The following is a 20,427-nucleotide window of genomic DNA, read 5'->3' as shown; positions in this document are numbered from 1 at the left end:
CACCTGAAACAGGCGTGTGGCTGCTTTACTGTGCAAATTGGGGTCCTATGCCAGTTGCAAAATTCAGGTGCAAACATAAGATTCTTATATAGCTATACATAGAGAATTATTGCTATAATTATGCAAAAGAGAACATGTATGTGTTTGACTTTACCAAGAGTAGAGGAAGCAGACAAAAAATGGGGCAGACACTGTAAACTGAAGCCAACGCCAATCTCGGATTCCGTACGCTATGCCAGCCAGAAGTAGTTGACCAAAGGTTTCAGAAAAACTTATTAAAGTTACAGTAGAAGTTCGAACTTTTGTTGGTATCCATTCAACAGCTGGATGGAAATAAGAAAAAGATTCAATATATTAAAGTAACTTAAACATCTGCTGACATTGAGGTAATGGATTAGGTTAGAGATCATGGGGTGAGTTGCATCTTCAGTTGTTAATCAGTTCTAATTTGGTTTGCACTGCTTTGCACTGATTCTTGTGCTAATAGCACCCAACTTTACAGTTGAACCTAATTTGCATAATTATTCAAAATTGCAGGAGGAAGGTCCAGGGATGACACCATTAATAGCAGAGGAAAATTGTAGGCCCGATTTTAACCAGGAGTGAAAATTGGATGGATGCAGGGACAAGGCAAGTGACAAAAACCCTCTGACCGTGGCAGCATGGGGCCCTGACGATTTTAACTCCCGGGCCTTATATGCATACCGCCGGTCAGTTGCCCACCCGAAAAAGGTGATAAGCGGCAGATGACCAGCGGGCAGGAGCGGAATTTCAGGTGCCAAGAGACCAGTACTTAAAGGGATAGGAACAATTAAAGGGAAGTGTCACATGGAGGGAGACAAGATTTAGAAAGCTGTGGAGAGCATTAAAAGGCTACTCAGGCCATTAACAACCTTTGGCAAAGTTGCTGGGGCAGGGATTTAAGACGTGATAGGCCATGGTGAAGGGAAAGTAACAGTTCAGACCTGTACTCGCCTTCCTTTTTAATGGCTGGTGAAGTTGAGCTGGTGCTGCATGAGACGCTTGCGAGGAGGGTCTTCCTCAGTGCAGCTCTACAGCACCATTTCCATAGGTCAGCACTGCACTGTGCCTGTAAGAAAGTGCAGTCAAATTTCAGGCCATAGCTGACGGTTGCCATCCCTACATATGACCCACTGGTATCCTGGCAGCAGATGGCCAAATTTGGCATCTTCCTGTCTGCTGATCCAGACCTAGAGAGGGCAGGTTACTACAATCAATCCCAGGTGGGTTTGCCAGGGCTGGAAAATTGGTTGATGGTATCTTGGCAGGTAAGGACAGTGCTGGCTGATGATCACCTTGGCATGCCTTCTTTCATGCAATACCATGTAAAGCATGATATACTGTCATTTTGATGCTTCTTAACAATAAGCATGTGGGTTAGACACAAATTCACATCTCATAATGAAACCATCAGGGGTCTGCTGGTGCAGCTGTTACTGGGAAGACGTGTGTGCAGCAACCAACAACGTCCACCAAAGGATATTTTGATACCTCTCTCTGCAAATGTTGGAGTGCTGGTGCGGGAAGGAGCGTACAGAGCACCTCTCAAGCAGCCAGACCTGCCTGTTATCCTTCTGCTAGTCCCCCTTTTCTCTGGACACATCACCTTGAAGGATTTCTGGTGGCAAACCCTTTGGTGCCAATAAAGGGATTGATGCAAAATCAATAAATAACAGCCGCCGGCACAGAGGCTAATGAAACCTAAGTGTCAGCAAGAGCAGGGGACATAATAAAACTACAAGAGGTTGTTTAAAAGGCCTAATGCCTTTAACGTATGTGAAAAAGAAAGACTTGAATTTATATAGCGCCTTATGTGGTGACTCTTGCTCTGGGCCTAAGAGGAAACTACAATATATAAATGGGGTATTTCACTTACTGAGGGAGTAAATGTTGAGTATGATTCCTGACAGTGCCAGCCCACATAGAAATCTCCAGAAGCAGAACAAAGGGAAGGAGGATGAGAAAGCTCCGCATGTTCCAGAGACTGCCATCTGGAAGTGGGACCAGAGCAGGAGACTCCGACGCCCATACCTAACAATAATAAATACAGCGTAAACATTAAGGAAAAGAAACCCTTGCTATTACGGGTTTAACAGCGTTACATTACAGTATTGGTAAGTGTTTCACCCGTCCATACTGTGTCTCTGTCTGGTGACATGGTTAATGTTTGGAGTGCGTTCTGTTCAGTATTTAATTGGTGTTGTACAGGACTTTTATAGCTTGCAGAGATTTAAACACCAGCTATCAGTGCACTGTGAGCCAGCATTGAACTGTCACAGCAACAGTGGGAAAGAAAGGCTCTTTATTCCAATTTTCTCCCCTCCCGTTCTGAAGTAGATAACTCCTTGCTGTCTGGCACCACTTGAATACAGCCATTGTTTGTGCATCAGTCAAGGTAGTGAATGTTGTCAGGATATTTGACTGGACAGTATCATATAAAAGCCTCACCCTGCCCTAATTTCCAACTGGAGTCACTGGATAGCAATGTGGACCATGAACCCAGGCTGGTGTTTCTCTTTTCCAGCCCAGGACTCTGTGGCCAACTGTAGTGCCCCTACTGTTACCCCAGCTGGGGTCAGCTAACTCAGGAAAAATGAGGAGTTCAAACCTTTGAACCTGCTGACCTGCATGGCTCAGTACTTCAGCATGTGGTGCATTTACCCACTGAGCCACCTTCAGTGTTCTGTTTGGGTATTTGCAAATTTTTGAACAGCTCAACTTATATGATTTAAAAGGCACAGGCCAAAGCACACTCTTTGTGGATATAATGGAAGCGGGACATAGAAGAAAAAAGATCAATGCGAGGTACTGATGGGCACCTGGTGCCTATTGAGCTGTACCACAGCTCCTTGAGGAGAAGACAAGAGGAAATTGCTATGAACAAAAGAACAAGGCACTGGAGAATAGCAGCTTTTGAGGTGGTGGTGACTGAATGAGCTTACCTGCCTCTTATCATCCAAAGTTCCTTTGTGATTTCAAGTCTATAAAGAGGGCCCATAGTTACAATCTAGATCTACCAATTTAAACCAATCATATTTCTTTAATAAGAGGTCAGCTGGCATAAATATCACTTCACATCAGACTGGTCTTGCACTTTGAGTCCTAAGTGACCAGTTGGGAGTTTGACCTCACCAATTATATTTGAATAGAAAGAAAACAATGAACAATAATATCCACTACACCGTTCTTACTTGTCAGAAAGCCTGCCCAATACTATGGATCCTGTCAGCAAGCCAGCCATGTAGATAGACTGTGCCATCTGTTTCAGAGACTTCTGGCTGCACACTAGGTTCCACTGTCAAAACAAGAATGGAACTGACACAGTTAGTGAAGACATAACAATATTAACAGGAACATATGAGCATGAGTAGGCTATTCAGCCCCTTGAGCCTGTTACTCCATTCAGTTAGATCATGGCTGATCTGTATCTTAACTCCATTTACTCACCGTGGTTCCGCAACCCATAACCCAACAGTCACTGGGATTTTCTGCAGACATTATATACAAATAATTTACATGGAAATTTCTCTTTTTTGCCTTGTAACTAAATAGAATCCTTGTTAATTCAGCAGGGTTCAGGCTGCTTACTATGTAACTATGCTGATATTCTGTTGACTCAGCATACAAGGATTACCTACTATTCATGGGTGGTCAGCAGGGTACAGGTGCAACTGTGTGGAACTCCGGTTCGTTCAGCAGGGTAAAGATGGCTGACTATTTAACTACATGGCTTTCCTATTAATTTGGCAGGGTAATGATTGCTGATTGTTTAAGTTCTATGGATATCATTTATTCAGCAGGGGAAAGAAGTTCCTGCTTATTCAGCAGGGTAATGATTGCTCACTTTGTAGAGTAGTGTAAAGGATATTATACACACATTGTGGGCCTAAGCTCTGCTCAATGATGAGGGGTCATAGTGGCTTCATGCAGGTTCTTGCTTCCTTTTCAGGGCAATACTTTTCGTAAAATGCTAAACACAATAGCACAGAACTAAAGACAGCTTCTGGTCTGGCACAATTGCCATCAGAAGGGTGGTGAGGCAGGATTTCTGCCTGGCCAACTGGCCTGATGATCACCCAAAGTGTCTGCGGTCAACCTCATTTAAAGTTTTTCAGCAAACTCCCAACAGTATTGTCATCTGCGCCTGGGGGAGGCGGTAAGTATCTGTAGCAGCTTAAAGAGTCAGGCTGCCTCCAATAATCAAGCTATTATGTACCTGCATATCAACAGAAGAGTTACTGATTTGACCATTTGATTTTTTTTGGCAAACTGACTCATTCTGCAACGTTGGGCAGCTGTTATATACAGACCTTCCTAACCTCCAAGGCAGTAATGACATCACTCTGTCACCACTGCTTAATTACAATATGGCTGCCCATATTTGGGCAGGTGTTTCCCATCACTTCTGGTGGAAAATAGGATGAGCACAAATGTGGATGGGATTCTGGCATTGTAAGTCCCTACCCAATTTGTCCCCGTCATTGCCCACCCCAGTACCAGCAGAAAACTGGTGAAGAATGAGAGTAAAATCCTGCCTGTTGGGAATTCAGTTATAGGGAAAGTTATAGACTGAAATGAAGAAATACTCAGTGAGATGTTGTGCTTCCTGTGCTGCTGGTGCATGGGGAGGGGGTGGAACGCTGTCTGTGGAGGGCAGCAGACCAGAAATAAATAGTGGAGATGTGAGAAAGGATCAGTGTTGTGTCATTTTGCTTGGTTAATTTTCTTGAAGGTGCTGATTCATGGTGCAATATGGTTCCACAGGGCCAACCACCCTTGGCACCTTCTCCAAGAGGCCATTCCACTCAGTTCCACACTGGGTAATGCATAATGAAGTAATGGCGAAGGTAGTGCGGTTGATGTTTGTATATGGACTTTCAAAAGGCGTTTGATAAAAGTACCATATAACAGACTGGTTGGCAAAATTGAAGCCCATGGGATTAAAGCGACAGTGGGTAGCGTGGATACAAAATTGGCTAAGAGAAAGAAAGCAGAGTTGTGGTGAACGATTGTTTTTCAGACAGGAGGGAAGTATACAGTGGTGTCCCCTAAGGGTCGGTATTAGGACCACTGCTCTTTTTGATATATATTAATGACCTGGACAAGGTATAATTTCAAAGTTTGCAGATGACATGAAACTCGGAAATGTAGTAAACAGTGAGGAGGAGAGTAACAGATTTCAGGAGGACATAGACAGACTGGTGAAATGGGCAGACACATGTCAGGTGCAATTTAACACAGAGATATGTGAAATGATGCATTTTGATGTGAAGAATGAGGAGAGGCGATATAAACTTCTTCCTTGAACGGACGCTCAACCCATTCCCATCCACAAACACCCTCCTCCGCCTGGCTGAATTTGTTCTTATGTTGAACAACTTCTTCTTTGACTCCACTCACTTCCTCCAAATACGGTCGTATGGGTCCCAGCAATGTCTGCTTTTTTGTGGGATACATGGAACATTCCTTGTTCCAGTCCTACTCAGGTCCCCTCCTTCACCTCTTTTTCTGGTACATTGATGACTCTATTGGTGCTGTTTCCTGCTCTTGCCCTGAACTAGAAAATTTCATCAACTTTGCTTCCAATTTCCACCTATCCCTCGCCTTCACATGGTCCATCTCCAACTCTTCCCTTCCCTACCTCGACTTCTCTATCTCCGTTTCTGGGGATAGGCTGTCAACCAATATCTATTATGAGCCCACTGACTCCCACAGCTACCTTGATTACACTTCCTCCTACCCCATTTCCTGTAAGGACTTTATTCCCTTCCCCCATTTTCTCTGTCTTCTGCATCTGCTCTGACGATGCCACCTTCCACACCAGTGCTTCCGATATCTCTTTTCTTTTCCTCAACCGAGGATTCCCCTCCACTGTAGTTGACAGGACCTTCGACTGTGTCCATTCTATTTCCCGCACTTCTGCCCTCACCCCTTCCCCTTCCTCCCAGAACCATGATAGGGTCCCCCTTGTCCTCACCTTCCACCCCACCACCCTCCACATTCAACGTATCATCCTCCGCCATTTCCGCCACCTCCAGCACGATCCCACTACCAAACGCATCTTCCCCTCCCCTCCCCTTTCAGCATTCCGAAGGGATCGTCCCTCCGCGACACCCTGGTCCGCTCTTCCATCGCCCCCTAACACCTGCTCTCCTCCCCATGGCACCTTCCCGTGCGAGTGCAGGAGATGCAACACCTGCTCTTTCACGTCCTCCCTTCCCACCATCCAGGGCGCCAAACACTGCTTCCAGGTGCAACAGCTATTTACTTGTACTTCTTTCAATTTAATATACTACATTCGCTGCTCACAATGCGGTCTCCTCTACATTGGGGAGATCAAACGCAGATTGGGTGATCTCTTTGCTGAATACCTCCGCTCAGTCCACAAGCGTGACCCTGACCTGCCGGCTCTTACTATTTTAATTCCCTGTCCCACTCCCACTTTGACCTCTCTGTCCTCGTCTTCTTACACTGTTCCAATGAAGCTCAACGGAAGCGCGAGGAACAGCACCTAATCTTTTGATTAGGCACTTTAAAACCTTCCGGACTGAACACTGATTTCAATAACTTCAGACCATAACCATTGCTCCCATTTTTTTTTGTTTTGGGTCTACAGCTGCTGGTAATGGTTCCGCTGTTGCCATTTACAGCTCCTCTAGACCCATGTTTTGTTTCTTAACTTGTCTCATTATCACCCTCCTTGCCTTGCACCATCATCCCTTTTGCCATTTAATCACCCTTGTCCTCTACCTTATCATAGACCTTCCCTTTTGTTCTTTCCTCCTCTCCCCACTTTCCCTGGCTCTGTACTTGCTTAAAAACTGTTAACTCTTTAAACCTTCCAGTTCTGATGAAAGGTCTTCGACTTGAGACATTAACTCTGTTTCTTTCTCCACGGATGCTGCCTGACTTGCTGAGTTTTTCCAACATTTTCTGTTTTTATTTCAGATTGTCAGCATCTGCAATATTTTGCATTTGAAAAACTATATGGTACAATTTTAAATTAGGTGCAGGAACAGAGAGATCTAGGGTGTACGTTAACCAATGCAAAAGGTGACAGGACAAGTTGAGAAGGCTGTTAAAAAAGCATATGGGATCCTTGGCTTTATAAACAGAGGCATAGAGTACAATCACGCCAGACAAGTGCCAGGCAATGACCATCTCCAACAAGAGAGAGTCTAACTACCTCTCTTTGACATTCAACGGCATTACCATCGCTGAATCCCCCACCATCAACATCCTGGAGGTCACCATTGACCAGAAACTTAACTGGACCAGCCACATAAATACTGTGGCTACAAGAGCAGGTCAGAGGCTGGGTATTCTGCGGCGAGTGACTCAACTCCTGGCACAAGTCAGGAGTGTGATGGAATACTCTCCACTTGCCTGGATGAGTGCAGCTCCAACAACACTCAAGAAGCTCGACACCATCCAGGACAAAGCAGCCTGCTTGATTGGAACCCCATCCACCACCCTAAACATTCACTCCCTTCACCACTGGCGCACCGTGGTTGCAGTGTGTACCATCTACAGGATGCACTGCAGCAACTCGCCAAGGCTTCTTCGACAGCATCTCCCAAACCCGCGACCTCTACCGCCTAGAAGGACAAGGGCAGCAGGTACATGGGGATAACACCACCTGCACGTTCCCCTCCAAGTCACACATCATCCCAACTTGGAAATATATCGCCGTTCCTTCATCGTCGCTGGGTTAAAGTCCTGGAACTCCCTTCCTTACAGCACTGTGGGAGACCCATCACCACACGGACTGCAGCGGTTCAAGAAGGCACTCACCACCACCTTCTCAAGTGCAATTAGGGATGGGCAATAAATACTGGCCTTGCCAGCAACGCCCACATCCTATGAACAAATAAAAAAAAGGAAGGAAGTTATGCTAAACCTTTATAAATCACTGGTTAGGCCCCAGCTGGAGTACTGTGTCGAATTCTTGGCACCACTCTTTAGGAAGCATGTCAAAGCCTTAGGGAAGGTGCAGAGGAGATTTACTAGAATGGTACCGGGGTGTAGGTCTTCAGTTATGTGAAGAGACTGCAGAAATTGAGATTGTTCTCCTTAGAGCAGAGAAGGTTAAGAGGAGATTTAATAGAGATGTTCAAAATCAAGTTGATAGAGTAAACAGTTTCCAGTGGCAGAAGGGTCAGTAACCAGAGGACACAGATCAGTAAAAGACCCAGTGGCGAGATGAGTTGAAGTTTTTTTACGCAGCAAGTTGATATGCTCTAGAATGCACTGCCCGAAAGGGTGGTGGAAGCAGATTCAATAATAACTTTCAAAAGGGAATTCGGTAAATACATGAAGGGGAAAAATTTGCAGGGCTATGCTATGGAGAAAGGGCAGGGGAATGGGAATAATTGGATAGTTCTTTCAAAGAGATGGCACAGGCACAATGGGCTGGATGGCCCCGTTCAGTGCTGTATCATTGTATGATTCTATTTACCAGTTGAACTCCTGGGGAGGTGTCTCCACAGTTTATAGTGATGGGAAAATAAAGTCAATGGCACCTCTTTAGGCAGGAACTTTCAAAACTTAACAAAAAAATTAGTTTCAGTTAAGCTACTTTTATTTTGACCTGCACTGATTGTAGTAGGAGACAGGAGCAGAATCATGTGATCGATTTCACTCTCATTTGCTGCACTAAATTATTCCTTTTCCATTAGGAACATTAGAACAGGAGTAGGCCATTCAGCCCTTGGAGCCTGTTCTGCCATTCAATCATGGTTGATGTGTACCTCAACTACGTTTACTCGTTCTTGACCCATATCCCATGATAACCTCACAAAAATCTATCAGTATCAGTTTTGAAAATTTCAATTGACTCAGCATCCACAGCCTTTTGGGGGAGAGAGTTCTCGATTCCCACTATCCTTTGTGTGAAAACGTGCTTCCTGATTTCACTCCAGAATGACCTAGTTCTAATTTTAAGCTTGTGCCCCCTTGTTCTGGATTCCCCCACCAAAGGAAGTAGTTTCTTTGTATCTCCCCTATCAAATCCCTTTATTATTTTAAACACCTCAATTAGATCATCCCTCAACTTTCTAAACTCAAGGGAATACAAGCCAAGTTTATGCAACCTATCCTCATAATATAGCCCTTTAAGCCCAGTATCGTTCTGGTGAATATGCACTGTTTTCTAATTGGACAGCCAAGTGGTGAAGGATAGAATACTACAGCCTGGTCTTTAGTTGTTTTCAAGCCTTTATTCGTAGAGATTCCCCTTACACACACACCATACCCTAGATAAGCTCTCCTATAAAAACGATACAAGAGAGCCCCCAATTGATACCTACCACCTGAATACAATTAACACTCATTGATATAAATCACACAATGAACACATTGTATCCCCGCCAAGGCCAGTATATCCTTCCTGAGATGCGGTGCCTAGAACTGAATGCAGTACTCCAGATGTGGTTTGACCAAGGCTCTGTACAACTGAAGCATAACTTCCTCCCCTTTTTATTCCAGCCCCCCTTGAGATAAAAGCCAACATTGCATTAGTCTTTTGATTACATTTTGTACTGTGTACTAGCTTTTAGTGACTTGTGCACGTTAACACCCAAATCCCTTTACTCCTCCTCACGTCCTAGTCTCTCACAATTTAAAAAATATTCCAGTTTGTCTTTCTTCGATCCTGAGTGGTGACCTCATACTCCCCCACATTAATCTCCATCTGCCACAGTTTTTGCCCATGGGAGACGGGAGTAGAATCATGCGTTGGATTTCACTCTCATATGTGGTAATAAATGATCCTTTTTACACCGTAGACAATTCCATTCCTCAGCCATTATTGGCCAATAGCCACATTACAGAAGCATAGAGTATGTTTATAGTTTACTTAAAAGGGGAGTCTGAGCTAATGTCGGTGAAGTGCAGAATGATACCAACTAGAGGGGGAGAGTTATACAAGGTGGGATTGTTATACAAGAGGGGAGTGTTATACCAGCAGGAGTGTTAATCCTGAAGGGGAAGTTATAGCAGAAGAAGTTGTTATACCCGGAGGGGAATTTTATACTGATAATGTCTGTGGTCCAGTTTTTCTGAAATGTCAGCTTGGCTTAGTTAATAACACTCTTGTTTCTCAGTCAGAAGGTTATGGGTTCAATGTGGCATTAAACTGAGGTCTTGTGTGCCAGTTCAGGTGGACATAAAAGAGTTCTTCAGGTATGATGGTCAACATTCTTCCCTCAAGCAATACCACCAAAATCAGATTACTGGGACATTTATTTCCGGTGCCATTTTGTGGGATTTTGCTGCTCACACATTTGCTGCTATGTTACAGGACCTGTGACAAAAATGTAGTATGTTGTTTAGCTTGGTGGCTTTCCCTTTAAATCCATTCACACTACATAAGGAGTTTAAAGCCAGCAGCAGTTAAAAAAAAAATTCCCAGCCACATTCAATATAAACGTTCTGAGGACAATTCAAAGTGTTGGTTTGAGAATTTGATGCAGATGTAATTTGAATCAAACTATTTTTGAACAAATGATTGTTTAGTTATATTTATGACAGTAAATTATTTTAGAATTCAATTGTCATGAAATTCCAAACAAGCCATGGCAACCAGTGAAAGGGTACATAGATGGCTTAATCTGTTCATTTAGCTGAATTAAGAAAGAAGAACTTGCATTTAAATAGTGCCGTTCATGTCTTCAGAATGATCCAAAGTGCTTTCCAGCCGAAGAATTACTTCTGAAGTGCAGTCACTGTCATACTGGAAAACATGGCATTCAATTTGTACACAGAAGGCCCAGCAAACAGCAAATGAGTTAAATGACTAAATAATCTCTTTTGGTGATGTTGATTGAGGAAGGAATGTTGGCCAGGACACCAGGCAAACTCCCTGCTCTATTTCCAGAATAGTTCAGCGGCATCTTTTACATCCATCTGAACAGGCAGAAGGGGCCTCAGTTTAACATCGCATCTGAAAGACAGCATTTGTGACAATACGTAGCCCTTCAGTATGTCATGCTTTCGATGAAGGCTTGCCAGGATGAACAGTGGCCAGCGGCCACATCTGCCAAGATGCCACAATTCATATCAGCAGGCATTGGCACACCTAACTGGCAATGACTGTAGAGAACTGCATTCATTGGATCTAATCCCTTATTTGCCTGCAGACTCATGCCTGCATCTTGGGTTTCCTTTCCATTCATTTTAACCTGTCGTTTCTTAGTGCCTTAGTGTTTGGAACATAGGAACAGGAGTAGGCCATTCAGCCCCTTGAGCCTGTTCCTCCATTCAATTAGATCATGGCCTATCTGTATCTTAAAGCCATCTACCAGTTTGAACTGAACACTCTTCTTGGATGTAAGATTTTCCGAGTGTATGGACAGTCCTTTATAGAACCTCCTTCAGTTCCATGTTATACACAATGTTGTTGAAATGCAGTGTTAAGTAAAATAGACAGTCTCAGTCGTACCTCACTAACTACTGTAGCTTTAAACTCGGAGTCGTCATACGTCCACCCATCAGAGCACATCTGTGTGTTGTAATCAGTCCTATTTTGCTGCATCTTGTTGAGATCTAGAAGGTGCCACTGAGGTGAGGAATACACATGGCATTTCTCCGGCTGCTGCTTCTGGTCCAGAGGGATGAAAACCCGGAGAAGCTTCTCTGTCTGCAGCTTGCCTGTAACATTATTGTACCTCGAGCCATTCGCTTCCAGATGGATCCTACAATGGTGATCGGGTACAGCAGCCACAAAGTTCTGAAGCAGGTTGTGACTCGGCATAAATAAAGTTGGGAATATCATCAAAAGAATATGGATGATTTGGAATTTTTCCACACTTCCAACAGTCTCCAGGATATCAGCAAAGCCCATGGCTGCGGAATACAGCTGAAGAGATCGTTACTTGCAGAGTGGCTGTTAAGGTCCGAGGTTGTTCACTGACAGACTTACTGATGGAGAGACTGTATGTCTTTGGCTGTACTGAAGATTAGTAGAAACATTAAGTACTGTTTAATCTGGTGATAATGTTAATTCTTAACTTTAAATGACTAAACTTGGGTTTAATGGCAATCTTTTCTTTAAAAAAGAATTGAATTCCATGGTAGAAAGGCTGTGGAAATATCAGGACCACATGAACGCACGGGCCCCATAGGCGGACATCATTTTAACCTACAACGCACGTCCTATTCGGCCCTGAAGCAACCTGTTTAAACCTCGCTTAAGTTTCACCCGGGTAATGGGATTCTTCAATATCTGCAGCTCCAGTTGCTAGAGGATTGATATTGTAGTCACTGTTAATAAAATTCCAGTATGGATTCCTTCAGCAACCTCCCTTATGTAAGTGGCAGTGCTAAGAGAAAGCAGAATCAAGAAAGGGAGATGAAAGGAGTGGCTTTGCTGGGGAAGATCCCAAAAATAAACCAATACTTCAAGAAGCTGGAGAAGCAAAATTCTTTTGGAGAGGCAAGGAAGTGATCAGAGATGGCCTTATCTGTGACTGACACGATGGGAGTATACAGGCCATGTGAGATGGCAAGGTCAAGGGGGTGGCTGTGAATATGACAACAGGAAGTGAAAGAAATTAACAACATTCGTGCAGCTTTTGTTAACACTGTTGACTGCCACTAAGTTTGCTGAATTTACAGCAGAAGGAAGATAGTGAGTAAATGGGTTTATTTGAGTTGGGTGTGCCTCCAATCCATTGCATTGTCCCATCATATTGCTGGCATCGTCAGATAATTGCCCATGGCAGTAGAGATGTCCAAATCCAAGTTACTTGCCATAGAAAGGACAAATGGCCAGGCATGCACTTGTATGGTTCTCCAGTGTCTCAAATCCAATGAACTGTTCAACAATTTTTCCCTCTGAATTGGTAATTCAGAATATGAAATCAGCTGATCGAAGACAACAATAAACCTGGATGGTAGATGGCTCTTCTGACAATAGACAGGCTTCAGAATGTATTGTACAAAAGAGGCCTAATGCAGATGTGCAAGACTGGGTGGCAGATGACTCTCAGGAAGAGGACGAGTTGAGGTCAAGTGATGGTAAAAGAAATATTGTCTTAGCAGATTGATTTACCAGTCATCCTGCATTGTGGAGTTTTTGGATTGCTGAGCGTTCAGCTATTTGACAAGATAAAAACATATAAAATTTCTCTTCTTGTGCTCGGGTGGTTGCAGGGAAGACTCTGATGGTATCCAAAGATCTATTTTCATGTTGGCTGTACATCAGTGAAGTTGTTACATGAGAGTGGCTTATTTACTCGCCCCCTGCTGGAAATATTTACTGATTTACCTGCAAACTTTTTTCAGCAAGTAGAGCACACACCTTTACCGAAGGGTTCAGCAACTGGAAACACCCTGAGTGGTTTTCTGAACATGAGAAAAGCTTGGAACACCAAAACTATATTGCCATGGATTCGGCGTGCAAAGGTAACAGGTACACTGAATGCAGATCTAGCTCGGCAGTTTTAGTCAGAATGTCAGTACTCGAGAGATGTTCTTAAGCATTTGGTGGCAATGATCAAGTTCTTAAGTGAGCGCAGACACCCATTCCGTGGTCAAGATCAGCTGTTAGTTCACCAAACAATTGAAACTATTTGGAGATTTTGGAGTTGATAGATCAATTTGTCACAAATAAGTCCTCCTATCTGTCATCAGGTATTTTTTATTCATTCATGGGATGTGGGCGTCGCTGGCGAGGCCGGCATTTATTGCCCATCCCTAATTGCCTTTGAGAAGGTGGTGGTGAGCTGCCTTCTTGAACCGCTGCAGTCCGTGTGGTGACGGTTCTCCCACAGTGCTGTTAGGAAGGGAGTTCCAGGATTTTGACGCAGCGACGATGAAGGAACGGCCATATATTTCCAAGTTGGGATGGTGTTTGACTTGGAGGGGAACGTGCAGGTGGTTTTGTTCCCATGTGCCTGCTGCCCTTGTCCTTCTAGGTGGTAGAAATTGATTGAATAGATGGGGCAGAAAGTTAAAAACACAATCGCCAGAGAGCTACAACAAGCCAAGTCTTTTTTCAATAATTGTTGATTCAACACCAGATGTATCGCATATTGATCAGCTGATTTCATATTCTGAATTGTCAATTCAGTGGGAAAAATTGTTGAACAATTCATTGTATTTGAGACACTGGAGAACCATACGAGTGCATGCCTGGCTGACTGTCCTTTTTATGGCAAGCAACTTGGATTTGGACATCTCTACTGCCATGGGCAATCATCTGGCGATGCCAGCAATATCTTGGGACAATGCAAGGATTGGAGGCACACCTAACTCGAGTAAACCCACTTACTCACCATATTCCTTATGCTGTAAATTCAGCAAACTTAGTGGGAGTCAACAGTGTTAACAAAAGCTGCACGAATGTTGTTAATTTCTTTCACTTTCATTCCCTCGACCTTGCCATCTCACATGGCCTGTCTGCTCCCATCGTGTCAATCACGGATAAGGCCATCTCTGATCACTTCCTTGTCTCTCTCTCCACCCACATCCCACTTCCACGTCCTTCTGTGTTCACCCTGGGAGAAACAATCCCCCAAATCACTTACAACGGCACTTTCAAATTCCCAGCTGTCTAGCCTTTGGCCCTCTATTTACCACGACATTTCTGCAGCTACTGATCTGCTCATTCATACCTTCACCTTCACCTTTGATGGCCTTGTCTCCATTAAAACCATTATTTTCTCTCATCCTGGTCGTTACCCCTGGTATGACCCTCATCTCTGCTCCCTTAAGTCCAAAGGTCGCAGACATGAATGGCAGACATCTGGTTTAGCCAGTCATTGCCAGATCTGGCTGGACCACAGAAAGCACAATCGGATCTTGCTCTCCTGTTCAAATCTGCCGTCATCACTCCCCCCCCCCACTTTAAAAAAACCACCCTTGATCCCTCTGTCCTTGCAAACTACCGCCCCATTGCCAAACTCCCTTTCCTCTCCAATGTCCTTGAATGTGTTGTCGCCTCCTAAATTCATGCCCATCTTCCCCGCAACTCCATGTTTGAATCCCTCCAATCAGGTTTCCACCCCTGCCACAGTACTGAAACGGACCTTATCAAAGTCACAAATGACATCCTGTGAGACTGTGACTGTGGTAAACTATCACTCCTCATCCATCTCGACCTGCCTGCAGCTTTTGACACGGTTGACCATGCCATCCTCCTCCAATGCCTCTCCTCTGTCATCCAGCTGGGTAGGACTGCGCTCTCTTGATTCCATTCTTAACTATCCAGTCATATCCAGAGAACCACCTGCAATGGCTACTCTTCTCGCTCCCGCTCCCGACTTTGGAGTCCCCGAAGGATCTATTCTTGGCCCGCCCTCCTATTTCTCATCTACATGTTGCCCCTCAGTGACATCATCCTAAAATACGTCAGGTTCCACACGTACGCCAACAACACCCAGCTCTTGCTCACCACCACCTCCCTCGACCCCTCCACTGTCTCTGATTTGTCACACTGCTTGTCCGACATCCAGTACTGGATGAGCAAAAATTTCCTCCAACTAAGTATTGGGATGACCGAACCTTCTCATATAGTTTCCAGGCTTTTAAACCTCAAGCTTGGTGTCCCCCAACCATGACCACTTGATTTAGCTCATCTTCCCTAGATTTCTCAGTTTCCCCCCCCCCCCCCCCCACCGCCCAAAAAAAACAAAAAAAAGATGTATTATTGCTTTAGTAATAATGCTGACAGGGTACCAGGGCTTGTGATAAGGACAATCATATGTAATCCAATCTACTCCGTTTGAGAGCAGATTAATCCAATCTACTCTCAAACAAAATAGCCTGCTGTTTCCATAATGAATCCTTACATGGAGCTGGCCAGTTCTCTAGTGAGCTCCGAGTGTCTCAAATGGTTAAATGTTTAGCTTCCAACTATGATTACTTATCACTAACTCACTTGCCTTAAGTGAACTTCACCAGCTTTCTGTTTTCTCTACTCTCCTGAAGACGTTGGGAGTACGGTTCTACAGTACCTAACACAAGCAGCAATTTTTCTTCATATGAACAGTGAGTGTTCTAAGGTTGATCAACCTTAGAAGACATCACAGCTGAGCCCAACCCTGTCCCCATTTGATGACCACACACAATCTCTCCAGTGGAGGTCACTAGATAGCATTCAGATGTGGGAATACAGGCTGATTTTCCCCCATCTCAAAACCAGGGACTATTTTGAAAGGGCTAATTGTAGCATCCCAACTAATGTCCCAGCTGAGTCCAGCTAACTCACCACAGACCAGGGATCAGACTTGGGACCTTCTGGTACCACACCAGGCAGTGGCTTAAATCACTAAGTCTCTGGTTCTTACTGTGGCGAGAATGTTTAATCAATATTTTAATCTTTTCTCAGATTCACCTCTTGACTTGCCCTACATTGCCCAATGCTCCCAGATGCACAACCTCCTTGTTTATACAGACATCACCCATGGCAACAGGAAGATGACTGTCATTCAGAAAACAGAGGGCGTCATTTCGGTATGTGACCTTTTTGGGTTATCTCATTAATTGTAACCTAGTAATATTAAAGCAACAATGATGCTTCTGTGATTTGAAAAGACAAATGGTTTCAAATATTCTAAAGATGAATCCATGTTTTTGCAGCACCCATGGGTAATTGCTCACAGAGACTGGGCTAATAAGTGAAAGTCAGCATGGACTTGTTAAAGGCAAATCGTGTTTGACTAACTTGATTGAGTTCTTTGATGAAGTAACGGGGAGAGTTGATGAGGGTAGTGCGGTTGATGTTGTGTATATGAGCGTTCGAAAGGCGTTTGATAAAGTACCAGATAATAGATTTGTTAGCAAAATTAAAGTCTGTGGGATTAAAGGGACAGTGGCAGCGTGGATACGAAATTGGCTAAGAGACAGAAAGCAGAGAGTAGTGGTGAAAGGTTGTTTTTCAGACTGGAGGGAAGTATACAGTGGTGTTCCCCAATGGCCGGTATTAAGACCACTGCTCTTTTTGATATATATTAATGACCTGGACTTGGGCATAATTTCAAAGTTTGCAGATGATACGAAACTTGGAAATGTAATAAACAATGAGGAGGATAGTAATAGACTTCAGGAGGATATAGAAAGACTGGTGAAATGGACAGACACATAGCAGATGAAATTTAACGCAGAGAAGTGTGAAATGATATGTTTTGGTAGAAAGAATGAGGAGAGGCAATATAAACAAAATGGTATAATTTTAAAGGAGGTACAGGAACAGATAGACCTAGGGGTGTATGTACACAAATCTTTGAAGGTAGGAGGATAAGTTGAGAAGACCATTAAAAAAGCATACGGGATCCTTGGCTTTATAAATAGAGGCATAGAGTACAAAAGCAAGGAAGTTATGCTAAGACTTTACAAAACATTGGTTACACTTCAGCTGAAGCATTGTGTCCAATTCTGGGCACACTTTAGGAAGGCTATCAAGGCCTTAGGGAGAGTGCAGAAGAGATTTACTACAATAGTACCAGGGATGAGGGACTTCAGCTATGTGGAGAGACTGGAGAAGGTGGAGTTGTTCACCTTAAACCAGAGAAAGTTAAGAGGAGATTTGAAAGAGGTGCTCAAAATCAAGAACGGTTTTGATAGAGTAAATAAGGAGAAACTGTTTCCAGTGGCAGAAGGGTCGGTAACCAGAGGACACAGTTTTTAGGTGATTGGCAAAAGAACTAGAGGCGACATGAGGAATGCACTTCCTGAAAGGGTGTTGGAAGCAGATTCAATCATAACTTGCAAAAGGGAGTTGGATAAATACTTGAAGTGAAAAAAATTACATAGCTTTGGGGAAAGAACAAGGGAGTGGGACTTGGATTGCTCTTTCAAAGAGCTGGCACAGGCATGATGGGCCGAATGGCCTCCTTCTGTGCTGTATCATTCTATGATTCTATTCTACGATTTGTTAGACAGCACTGTCATTTTGTAAGCCAGTGAAGTCAGAAATGTTTCTGGTTCATTAAAAGCACAAAATAGTGGGAATGTATAATGGACTGATCAGCATTTGAAATAGTAAGGTAGATTAATGTTTTGAATATCACCCGTCATCAGAATTGGCCAGGACAAGCTGGAGTGACAAGGACCTGCCCAAGAAACAGAAGAGGAGAAAAGCTTACAACTCAGGAGTTCAAATTCAATACACACTTTCACAGATAATTGTATTATAGTCCCTTAACAGATCTTCAAATGTCTGCCTTATCTCATCTCAGTTTCAGGGTGCATTGCAATACTAACATTGAGCAGTTGCACCCACCGTTTCCCCCCCTCCCCCCACCCAAAGTCAGTTCCTGTGCCCCCTCCCAGGGTGTAACACTTTTCTTATACCCATGTGACTGTGGGGTTGGTATTTGACTGTACTTTTTTGTTACGTTGCTTAGCAAAGTCTAACATCTCACCCAAGTGAGGGAAAACCAGCAGTGTGAATCCTACCATATACCAGGTGCACCTCCAACAGCTTAGCATGAAGCCCAAAATGGTGTAGACTACTGAAACTGTGACTTGATGTCTTGTTTAGATTCATTACCATCTCATGCTTTTGTATTCAATGTCCCCCCCTATACATATTTGTTGTGTTTTTGTGATTTTCCACCTGCGATCCTGCTTCTAAAGGTCTGTGACCCTACATTTCTGTTCGCCTGTTTCATTAAGAATTTTACCATTTAGGATATATTTCCATTCTCTGCCCTTCCCCTTGTATTTACATTGAACTGTATTTGCTACTTATCTACCCACTCGTATCAACCTGTCTATATCCTTTTGCAGGCATTCTTGCAGTTTGCCATTCCTCCAGTTTGGTATTGTCAGCAAACTTTGATATAATTTCTATGCTCACATCCAGATCACTTATGTACGTGGATAAGAGACCTTCATGGCTCACCACTAGTTAGATCTTGCTAATTCAAGAAACATCCTTTTACAGAACTCTGTATTTTGTTGCTCAGGCATCCCTTTAATTATGCCACCACTTTACCTATCATGGACTTTAATCTTCGCAACATCTATGTGTCACTTTATCAAAATCTTATTGAAAGTCCATTACTCCATTCCTTTTGTCCATGTGCTCAGTAATTTCCTTTAAGAACCAGTAAATAGCCCATGGTGTTGCCTGCTGTCAATTGTAAATATAAGCACATCAGATGGCGACAGGGTGAGAGTTCACAAAATCGCCACCTAGTGGTAAAACCCAGCAACTACATTGTGACAGCTGACTCATTGCACACCCAAAACAAGATTTTTGATAATATTTAAATTGGAATAAATTAATCAAGCATGTATCGACTGTTCCTGATTAGCCCTCTTTAAGAATGCACGAATGGATGCACGGCTAGCTGGTAAAGGGTTTGGATTCTGTGTTTTTAACCCCTATGGTGCTCACGTCCTCTTCAGATGCTTGAGAAGGACCTGAAAGAATTCCTCAAACAGATTACAGGCAAGACTCCATTTACTCATAATGAGCCTCAGGGTCAAAGGTTACTTTGACCAAGAACTGAAATCATGGCTGTTGGAGAAAGGGTTCCATGTCTGTGATTGGACTATGCCTAAAGGCTTCTGTTCACCAGAAGTTTCTTTCTAAAAAACATTATGCCCAAATCATTAATAAATCCTCGTTGTGATAGTGTGTATTTCTCAAAATGCAGATCATTCCATTAAAGTGAGAGCTCGTTCTTCCCATGCATGTGTCATTTTGTGTTACTCCAAAAGGTGCTTCTGGAGTAAAAGATCATTGAGAAGCTACTGAGCTCAAGCTCAGGCAAACTAGACAAGTCCAAACTGGAGCACTTGCCACATAAAAGTGAGCAGAACATCAACCAATTCACTGGAAGCGGCGGAAGCGGACCTAGAAGAGCACCAGAGGCGGCAGAGGGATTCAAAAAGGTCGAGGCTCGAAGGCCTAAACTCACTCAAAGCAACGGAGGCAGCGGGACGGATCTAGAAGAGCACCGGAGGCGGCAGAGGGACTCAAATAAAAGTTGAGGTTCGAAAACCTAAACTGACTGGGAGCGGCGGATCTTGCAGAGACAGTTGGCAGGAATCAAGAATAAAAACAAGGACTGACGTCACAGGACAGCAGGTAGGTGATTGGCTGGTAAGTATTGCAGCTTTTTTCCCTCTGAGTTAGGGAATTGGGTAAAATTAAATTAAAAGCTGGGAGCGTAAAACTGTTGAAAGTTCATAAATTAAACTTAAATTAGTTTATAAACTAGACTAATAAAACTATAAATAAATAGGGGAAGGAGCTGATTGGCTGGTAGCTGGATAGTGTTTCTTTTTCTGGTGAGTTTTTTTAAGGCTTAATTTATTTTTGTTAAGTTTAGTAAACACTCTAATAAATCGAGCCATGGCAGGGCAGCTCACACCCGTCGAATGCATGGCCTGTGCCTTGTGGGAACTCCAGGACGTTTCCCGTGCAGGAAGTGTCATCAGCTGGAGGAGCTT

At 43.6% G+C, this 20,427-nt stretch overlaps 1 protein-coding gene across 3 annotated transcripts in view; it reads right to left on the bottom strand.

Moving 5' to 3' along the window:
* Window positions 1–20,039, bottom strand: part of LOC137306466 (solute carrier family 22 member 6-A-like) — a 40,110-nt gene extending 20,071 nt beyond the window's left edge. Inside the window, exons 1-5 of one of the 3 annotated variants that reach the window (XM_067975704.1) lie at window positions 19,893–20,039; window positions 11,462–12,341; window positions 3,213–3,316; window positions 1,898–2,052; window positions 155–323 (exon numbers count right to left, since the gene is read on the bottom strand). In XM_067975704.1, the coding sequence (XP_067831805.1) occupies window positions 155–323; window positions 1,898–2,052; window positions 3,213–3,316; window positions 11,462–11,863 (830 nt within the window). In that variant the 5' untranslated portion in view covers window positions 11,864–12,341; window positions 19,893–20,039. The remainder of the gene's footprint in view (window positions 1–154; window positions 324–1,897; window positions 2,053–3,212; window positions 3,317–11,461; window positions 12,342–19,892) is intronic. The other 2 variants (XM_067975702.1, XM_067975703.1) reach the window with 2 other exon arrangements.
* Window positions 20,040–20,427: the final 388 nt, after the last annotated feature.

The sequence above is a fragment of the Heptranchias perlo genome, chromosome 43 (genome assembly GCF_035084215.1).
Source record: "Heptranchias perlo isolate sHepPer1 chromosome 43, sHepPer1.hap1, whole genome shotgun sequence".
Lineage (NCBI taxonomy): Eukaryota > Metazoa > Chordata > Chondrichthyes > Hexanchiformes > Hexanchidae > Heptranchias > Heptranchias perlo.
The sequence above is the reverse complement of the archived record's forward strand: the minus strand, read 5'-3'. Positions and strand labels throughout refer to the sequence as shown.